The 9990-nt window shown below is 49.3% G+C and overlaps 1 protein-coding gene across 1 annotated transcript in view; it reads right to left on the bottom strand.

The window, feature by feature from the left end:
- P3H1 (prolyl 3-hydroxylase 1) overlaps positions 1 to 8471 on the bottom strand; it is a 35840-nt gene extending 27369 nt beyond the window's left edge. Inside the window, exons 1-3 of the mRNA XM_075327317.1 lie at positions 8033 to 8471; positions 2981 to 3133; positions 2765 to 2876 (exon numbers count right to left, since the gene is read on the bottom strand). Coding sequence (XP_075183432.1) covers positions 2765 to 2876; positions 2981 to 3133; positions 8033 to 8461 — 694 coding nt within the window. The 5' untranslated portion in view covers positions 8462 to 8471. The remainder of the gene's footprint in view (positions 1 to 2764; positions 2877 to 2980; positions 3134 to 8032) is intronic.
- Between the last annotated feature and the right edge of the window lie 1519 nt (positions 8472 to 9990).

The following is a 9990-nucleotide window of genomic DNA, read 5'->3' on the forward strand; positions in this document are numbered from 1 at the left end:
TTTATGAAAAAAAAATAAAAACAACGGTTAGCGTTTAAGAGCAAAATTCAATTCATATCCAAACCAACAAGAGCGGCTACTCACTAAAAAATGAAAACAATAAATTCAAAGATGTATTATATAAATTGATATTTGCCATAAAAATTGGGAATGCAGCCGAGCCTATTCTCTGGCCTCGCAGATCTGCACACAATCATTCCAATGTGGAGAAAGTTCAATAAAAAAATAAAAAAAAAAAGTTTTGTTTCAAAAGCTTCCTCTTCAGAATCGGTGGGTCAGGTTGTTTCCTCAATACCCGGCGGATCACTCCTCGGGGGGCAGATCCTGTTCTTGTCATTTTTCTGCACCAGGTTACATTTTGGCATGGATCTGATCATGGTTCCTCCCATACTACATGATGGAGCAGGGCAGTTTTCTATATTTCTCCGGCAGGAATGGATGAACTCTTTGCTTTAGTCTCACAATGTGTGACCTTTGGACCAAACCCATGGACCACAGAAACACTTAAAGGGAACCTGTCAGGTGCAATATGCACTCAGAAACACGAGCAGTTCTGGGTGTATATTGCTAATCCCTGCCTAACCGTCCCTGTATACACTAGCATAGATAAAGAGATCTATAGAAAAAGTATTTATAAAGATCCTTTATGATATGCTAATGAGCGCAGGGACTAGTCAAAAGGGCATTAGTTCCTATGCTCATGCCACCCTCTTAGCATGTTAACTAACCCACATGGGCGTGCTTACAAGCTAAGGGGGCTGACTAGCCAAGGGAAATAACACCCTTGTGACTAGTCCCTGGCTTCATTAGCATATCATAAAGGATCTTTAGAAATTGATTTTCGAAAGATCTCTTTATCTATGCTACTAGATACAGGGACGGTTAGGCAGGGTTTAGCAATTTGCACCCAGAATTGCTCGTGGTTCTGGGTGCACATTGGACCTGACAGGTTCACTTTAACAGGAGTGTCATTAGACTTCATACATTTATGGCATAATAAACCCATATGTTTGACAATTGACAGCACTGGATGTAGAATGAGCCGTTTTAGGAGAATTAAGGCCCCTTCGCCCTCATTTGCTCTCCAGGCAGCATTTGCATTGCGTGCATTTGGCTTTCTCCATTGTGACTGCAATGTCTTACTCCTGCCATACGCTACAATGAATATACCAGCACACATGGTCACCTCCTCTCCACCTCATGTATTCATTTACACAAGTGCCACCCAAAAGATAGAACACCCCTATCCTGCCAATATATATGGCTTTCCAAAAGTTGGCCACAAGGTGCAGAATTAGTATCTGTCCCCGCCCCCGAGGAGTCACCAGGGGTGCACATATAGTGCAATATACATATCACTTTCCAAAAGTTGGCTACAAAATTCACCATTAGTATCTGTCTGTCCCCGCCCCCGAGGAGTCACCAGGGGTGCACATATAGTACCATGATCGGCAACATTTACACACCATTTAGGAATAGCAGTATGTTATATAGAGAGGTTTCTGCTAGAAATAAAACGCAGTGTGAACAATGTCTAATACTTCGTGCACACAATGTCTTTTTCAGGCGGCCAATAAGTCTGTTTTTCAGGACGCTTCAGGTATCGCACTATTTTTCTGGACTTCTGTAAACCTGAAAAACATTTTTCTAATGTTTCAGTTTCTTCCTCTCTTCCATTTTTTTAATGAAACTTGTCCAGTTAAGGCTACTTTCACGCATCCAGTTTTTGCTCTGCGGCACAATACGGTGCTCTGCTGAAAAAACACAACCGTTTTTTTTGCCGCCATTTGCCTTTTTTTTGCATAGACTTACATTAGTATTGTGCCGCATGGGCTTGCGTTCAGTCCGGTTTTTGCCGCATGCGGCAGATTTAGCCGATGCCGCGGCCGGATGGAACGTTGCCTGGAACGTTTTTTTGCTCTGGCAAAAAAAACCAAAACGCATCGCGCCGCATCCGGCCGCTGCGGCGCATTTTTCAATGCATGCCTATGGACGCCGGATGCGGAAAAAAACGCATCCAGCCGCCGCATGCGGTTTCTTCCACTGCGCATGCCGCAACCGGAAAAAAACGGACGGGCCGTATGTAAAAACTTATGCAAAGGATGCGGTGTTTTCGCAGCATAGGTTTCACAGCCGGATTGAGCTGCACTGCTCAAACCGGATGTGTGAAAGTAGCCTAAGTCTGAAGAAAATAGACATTACTTAGGCTATGTTCACACATCAGTTTTTCGGCATCAGGCACAATCCGGCGTGTGCCTGATGCAACGGATCCGGCGCAGAATACGCAAAAACGGATGCGCCGGATCCTTTTTTTTTATGGCTCCGGTATACCGGATCCGTCAAAAAACAGATCTGGCGCATCCGTTTTTTTTGCTGGAAACGTTTTTTTACAATAAATTGGAGCATGCTCAGCTTAAAAAACTGATCCGGCAGCCGCATCCGTTTTTTGTCGCATCGTGCAGTATCCTGCGTCCATAGGCTTCCATTGTAAATCACGCCGTATTGCACCGGATCCGTCGCGATACGTTTTTTTTCAGAAACAAAAAACGTTCAATGAGACATTCCATCCAGCCGCCGCATTGAGTAATTACGCCGGATCCGTGAAAAGCCGGATGCAACGCAAGACCATCAGGCCCAATCCGGCACTAATACAAATCAATGGGGATAAAACGGATCTGACGCCGGATCCGTTTTTTCCCGGATTGTGCCTGATGGAAAAAAACTGATGTGTGAATGTAGTCTTAGAGTACAATTCCCTCAATACTAAAGCAGAGGGCCACCTCCACCGTCCATACACTGGCATGTCTGTAGAATGCGTCCTCGGAGATCAGACATATAAAGCAGTAAGTGACATGGAAGCAACATGTTTTTCTGTTCTGGGCAACAGGGGCACAATGCGACCAACCAAACCGGGAGCGGTGAGGTGCGAACATCAGTAATCCCCCCTCCGCATTCCAGATGTGCGGCCTCCTATACTCACCATGTGCGGCTTGGCTTCCAGATCTCTAAAGTCAGAATCGGACACACCGGCCATCACCTTGTAATACTCCAAATTCTGACGCATCTCCAGGTGGTCAGGGTTCCCCACGAAAAAAGTGTGAGCAGCGGCTACGGCTTTATCCAATTTGTGGATCTGGAAAGGCAAAAACAAATAACTGTGATCCAAATGGAGAACTGTGTATACCCTACTAATGAGAGGTAGAAAGACGGACACTGGATAGACAGGGAGATACAATATGGTATGGATGGATGGTGTGAAGGATGGATGGATGATAGGACGGATGGGTGGTATGAAGTATGGTAGGACAGATGGGTGGTATGAAGTATGGTAGGACAGATGGGTGGTATGAAGTATGGTAGGACAGATGGGTGGTATGAAGGATGGTAGGACAGATGGGTGGTATGAAGGATGGTAGGACAGATGGGTGGTATGAAGGATGGTAGGACAGATGGGTGGCATGAAGGATGGTAGGACAGATGGGTGGCATGAAGGATGGTAGGACAGATGGGTGGCATGAAGGATGATAGGACAGATGGGTGGCATGAAGGATGGTAGGACAGATGGGTGGTATGAAGAATGGTAGGACAGATGGGTGGTATGAAGGATGGTAGGAAGAATGGATGGATGGTAGGAAGGATGAATACATGGATGGTAGGACAGATGGGTGGTATGAAGGATGGTAGGACAGATGGGTGGTATGAAGGATGGTAGGAAGGATGGATACATGGATGGTATGAAGGATGGTAGGACAGATGGGAGGTATGAAGGATGGTAGGACAGATGGGTGGTTTGAAGGAAGGTAGGAAGGATGGATGGATGGTATGAAGGAAGGTAGGACAGATGGGTGGTATGAAGGATGGTAGGACAGATGGGTGGTATGAAGGATGGTAGGACAGATGGGTGGTATGAAGGATGGAAGGACAGATGGGTGGTATGAAGGATGGAAGGACAGATGGGTGGTAGGAAGGATGGTAGGACAGATGGGTGGTATGAAGGATGGTAGGAAGGATGGATCCATGGATGGTATGAAGGATGGTAGGACAGATGGGTGGTAGGAAGGATGGATCCATGGATGGTATGAAGGATGGTAGGACAGATGGGTGGTATGAAGGATGGTAGGACAGATGGGTGGTATGAAGGATGGATGGGTGGTATGAAGGATGGATGGATGGTATGAAGGATGGATGGATGGTATGAAGGATGGATGGATGGTATGAAGGATGGATGGATGGTATGAAGGATGGATGGATGGTATGAAGGATGGATGGATGGTATGAAGGATGGATGGATGGATGGTATGAAGGATGGATGGATGGATGGTATGAAGGATGGATGGATGGTATGAAGGATGGATGGATGGTATGAAGGATGGATGGATGGTATGAAGGATGGATGGATGGTATGAAGGATGGATGGATGGTATGAAGGATGGATGGATGGTATGAAGGATGGATGGATGGTATGAAGGATGGATGGATGGATGGTATGAAGGATGGATGGATGGTATGAAGGATGGATGGATGGTATGAAGGATGGATGGATGGTATGAAGGATGGATGGATGGTATGAAGGATGGATGGATGGTATGAAGGATGGATGGATGGATGGTATGAAGGATGGATGGATAGATGGTATGAAGGATGGATGGATGGATGGTATGAAGGATGGATGGATGGTAGGACAGATGGGTGGATGGTAGGACAGATGGGTGGTATGAAGGATGGAAGGAAGGATGGATGGATCCATGGATGGTATGAAGGATGGTAGGACAGATGGGTGGTAGGATGGATACATGGATGGTATGAAGGATGGTAGGAAAGATGGGTGGTATGAAGGAAGGTAGGAAGGATGGATGGATGGTAGGAAGGATGGATGGATGGTATGAAGGATGGTAGGACAGATGTTAGGAAAGATGGGTGGTATGAAGGAAGGTAGGAAGGATGGATGGTAGGAAGGATGGATGGATGGTATGAAGGATGGTAGGACAGATGTTAGGAAAGATGGGTGGTATGAAGGAAGGTAGGAAGGATGGATGGTAGGAAGGATGGATGCTATGAAGGATGGTAGGACAGATGGGAGGTATGAAGGATGGATGGTATGAAGGATGGTAGGAAGGATGGATAGATGGATGGTATGAAGGATGGTATGAAAGATGGATGGATGGTAGGACAGACAGGTCGTATGAAGGATTGATGGTATGAAGGATGGTTGAAAGGATGGGTGGATGGTATGAAGGATGATAGGTAAAAGAAATGGGTAGATGGATGGTAGGACAGATGGGTGGTATGAAGGATGGATGGATGGATGGTATGAAGGATGGTAGGAAAGATGGATGGAAGGTATGAAGGATGGTATAAAGAATGTAAAAAGGAAGGATGGTAAAAAGGGTAAATAGATGGATGGTAGGATGGATGGGTGGGATGAAGGACAGATGGTATGAAGGATGGTAAGAAGGATGGATGGATGGTAAGAAGCATGGATGGATGGCTGGTATGAAGGATGCATAGATGGATGGTAGGACGGATGGGTGGTATGAAGGATAGATAGATGGTATGAAGGATGGATGAATAGCATGAAGGATGGTAGCAAGGATGGGTGGTATGAAATAATGGGTGGACGGCAAGAAATATGGTAGGAAGGGTGGATGGTAAGAAGGATGGATGGTATGAAGGATGATAGGAAGGATGAATGGATGGTAAATAGGATGGACAGATTGATGGTAGGATGAAGGATGGATGGATGGTATGAAGGATGGGAGGAAGGATGGATGGTAAAAAGGATAGATAGATAGATGGATGGTAGGGATGGATGGGTGGTATGAAGGATGGATAGTTGGATGGTAGGAAGGATGGATGGATGGATGGTAAGATGGATAGGATACCAAGAAGGAAAAGTCATGGAGTTATGGAAATCACAGCATGGAGAGACATGTTACTGATCTGCAAATGATGAAAAAGTGAAAAATATTCAAAACTTCTCAATTTATTCAGCATGAGAGTCACACACAGAAATCCCCGCACTCACAGCCTTGGCTGCTATCACTGAGGTTTTTAAAGGGAACCTACCACATCCTCTGTCCTCCTACCCAGCAGCACTGATCCCTGTTTGCCCAAATCCCCTCCCTAACCCGCCCTGTATAACGCTGTGCACTAATATCAATGTATAAAAAAAGGACTTTAACCCTGGCTGTCCCTGTTCTAGTTAGACCTATGACTAGTCGCAGAGGCGTTGCGTCCCCTGACTAGTCGCAGAGGCCTTGCTTCCCCTGACTAGTCGCAGAGGCCTTGCTTCCCCTGACTAGTCGCAGAGGCCTTGCTTCCCCTGACTAGTCGCCTTTTTCCATGCTATCATGCTCCTGTGGGTGTGATAACATGATTTCCATGAGCCGGCGTCACTGCCAGGTAATGGAAATCTAGCGCATGTGCTTGGCTCATTTCGGCAGTGTCAGTGCGCCTCAGAATGGTGGACACACCGTGGCATCATTGTACATGAGCCGTCCTCTGAACTTCCGGTCATGTGCAGTGCGCCTAATGAGGCCGGGAGGCGTCAACATTTGCAAGGCAGCTGCCAGCAGTGGATGTTGATGATGTGCATAGTGTTAGTACCACGGCCTCTGTTTGCACTGCACTGTATTTTATACGAGTAGTAATTTTTGGCAAATTTATGGGAACGTCACTTTAAGACTTATTCACATGGAGCATTTTTCCCCGCAGTGTTTTATAGTAGCAGCAAAATGAATGGGATTTCTAAAATCTCATTCACACGTTGCAGGTTTCCCCTTCGTGATTAAAGACCTGTAAATACATTTTATGGAAAAATGCAGCAAAAACCCTATATATGAATAAGCCCTTAAAGGGTGTGTTCAGACTCTAAACAAGAACTGTTTGTCAAAGAGAGGATGCCTTTAAGAATTGGAGAAGCGGAAAAACAAACCAAAACATTGGAAAAATGCAGCATTTACCATACGTGTGAATGGCTGATAACAGAGAACAGTAGCTTGTCCTTAGCTGTATACAGGGCAGAAGCAGATGACACTATGGCCGCACATCTGGAATAAGGCGCAGCAGTGTCTGTAGGTGATGGGGAGGGGGCTGAGTGTGGGAGGGCAGAGACCGAGGCTTTCCCCACCTCACTACGTGGCAGTGCTTTGACTGGGGGAGGGAAGTCTGAAGATGCAGAGGAAATTCTGGAAGTCCAGAGCCTGCGCCATGTGCCAGCACCGCAGCCTGCTGACAGCGACCATCACTGCGGGAGGACTACAAGTCCCAGGCGGTGATCACTGCTGGTCCATACAAGTATAACACTGAGTGCACGGATGATGGGGGTTATACACTGCAGCCCCAGCACTATGGACACAGCCTGGCCTGTGCATGCTGGGTCTTGTAGTGCAGAGATCCCAGGCTCTCCCTCTCCAGGAATGATGGGGGTTATACCCTGCACCCCCAGTCCTATGGACACAGCCTGGTCAGTGCCTGCTGGGTCTTGTAACTGCCAGGCCAGAGACCCCGGGAATGATGGGGGTTATACTCTGCACCCCCCATGGACACAGCCTGGCCAGTGCCTGCTGGGTCTTGTAGTGCAGAGATCCCAGGCTCTCCCTCTCCAGGAATGATGGGGGTTACACCCTGCACCCCCAGTCCTATGGGCACAGCCTGTCCTGTGCATGCTGGGTCTTATAGTGCAGAGATCCCAGGCTCTCCCTCTCCAGGAGTGATGGGGGTTATACCCTGCACCCCCAGTCCTATGGACATATCCTGGCCAGTGCCTGCTGGGTCTTGTAGTGCAGAGATCCCAGGCTCTCCCTCTCCAGGAGTGATGGGGGTTATACCCTGCACCCCCAGTCCTATGGACACAATCTGGCCAGTGCCTGCTGGGTCTTGTAGTGCAGAGATCCCAGGCTCTCCCTCTCCAGGAGTGATGGGGGTTATACCCTGCACCCCCAGTCCTATGGACACAATCTGGCCAGTGCCTGCTGGGTCTTGTAGTGCCAGGGCAGAGGGCTCTCCCTCTGCAGGAGTGATGGGGCTGTACCTTGAAGTAGGCCACCTGCAGGTAGTTGTAGGGGCTCCTCTTCCTGAACTCCAGCTCCAGCTCCTCGCTGGCCGCATAGTAGGTGGCGGGGGCCCCCATACTGCGCCGCTCGCACCCCCGCACACAGTGCGCCCGCTCCAGCACCCTCTGGAAGAAGCTCAGGTCCTGCACCGGCCCCCAGCCCGGGGACTGAGCCGAGTAGTCGGTGGTATTGGCGCACTGGCTGCGACAAGTGATGCGGTTGCGCCGCAGGAGCTCCCGGTTGCGCAGGGCTTTCTCCATGGAGAGGATGACGGACGGCCAGTCCTCCCGGTAATACGCCTGCACTCCGTTATCATACAGGAGGTCGTATGGCTCCAGCAGCGCAGCCAGCAGCTGAGCGCCCACCGCCAGGAGGAGACCCCCGAGAAGGAGCACGGAGGGCGCCATGTCTGCGGGGACTACTGAGCGCAGAGAGCTGCCAGCCGCGGGGCCGCCTCCTCAGCCACGCCCACACAGCGGCACGCCCAATGCGCGGCTTCCGAAGATGCTCAGCTCCGCCCACACAGTAATAAAGACACGCCCATAACGTGTAACTTCCCTGCCGATCTGTCTGCCGATCTGACTTTCCGGACACGCCCATTTCTCATAACCCCGCCTAATACGTGCCAAAAATACCGCTTCTGCCTGCGCCTCAGTGCAGACCACGTGTCCGACCGCAGCTGCTGAGCACCTCTTACCTAATACCTATAAGCGGGGCGGAGCGAAGCGGGGCGGGGGGCTCCAGGTTGATGCGGCTCTTTCCTTTCCATTTATTGTGCTTGCTGTACAAGAGCCAGAACGTTTCTATTGTTTCATCAATATGTTCTCCTCTTCCCCTTCCGTTCCTAAGTCCCCTCCTCTTACTGTTAGGGCTCCTCAGGGTTCAGACCTAGGCTCCCTCCTCTTACTGTTAGGGCTCCTCAGGGTTCAGACCTAGGCTCCCTCTTCTTACTGTTAGGGCTCCTCATGGTTCAGACCTAGGCTCCCTCTTCTTACTGTTAGGGTTCTTCATGGTTCAGACCTAGGCTCCCTCTTCTTACTGTTAGGGCTCCTCATGGTTCAGACCTAGGCTCCCTCTTCTTACTGTTAGGGTTCTTCATGGTTCAGACCTAGGCTCCCTCTTCTTACTGTTAGGGCTCCTCAGGGTTCAGACCTAGGCTCCCTCTTCTTACTGTTAGGGCTCCTCATGGTTCAGACCTAGGCTCCCTCCTCTTAATGTTAGGGCTCCTCATGGTTCAGACCTAGGCTCCCTCCTCTTACTGTTAGGGCTCCTCATGGTTCAGACCTAGGCTCCCTCTTCTTACTGTTAGGGTTCCTCATGGTTCAGACCTAGGCTCCCTCTTCTTACTGTTAGGGCTCCTCAGGGTTCAGACCTAGGCTCCCTCTTCTTACTGTTAGGGCTCCTCAGGGTTCAGACCTAGGCTCCCTCTTCTTACTGTTAGGGCTCCTCAGGGTTCAGACCTAGGCTCCCTCTTCTTACTGTTTGGGCTCCTCAGGGTTCAGACCTAGGCTCCCTCTTCTTACTGTTAGGGCTCCTCAGGGTTCAGACCTAGGCTCCCTCTTCTTACTGTTAGGGCTCCTCAGGGTTCAGACCTAGGCTCCCTCCTCTTACTGTTAGGGCTCCTCAGGGTTCAGACCTAGGCTCCCTCTTCTTACTGTTAGGGCTCCTCAGGGTTCAGACTAGGCTCCCTCTTCTTACTGTTAGGGCTCCTCAGGGTTCAGACCTAGGCTCCCTCTTCTTACTGTTAGGGCTCCTCAGGGTTCAGACCTAGGCTCCCTCTTCTAACTGTTAGGGCTCCTCATGGTTCAGACCTAGGCTCCCTCTTCTTACTGTTAGGGCTCCTCAGGGTTCAGACCTAGGCTCCCTCTTCTTACTGTTAGGGTTCCTCAGGGTTCAGACCTAGGCTCCCTCTTCTTACTGTTAGGGCTCCTCAGGG

Source organism: Anomaloglossus baeobatrachus, chromosome 11 (genome assembly GCF_048569485.1).
Source record: "Anomaloglossus baeobatrachus isolate aAnoBae1 chromosome 11, aAnoBae1.hap1, whole genome shotgun sequence".
Lineage (NCBI taxonomy): Eukaryota > Metazoa > Chordata > Amphibia > Anura > Aromobatidae > Anomaloglossus > Anomaloglossus baeobatrachus.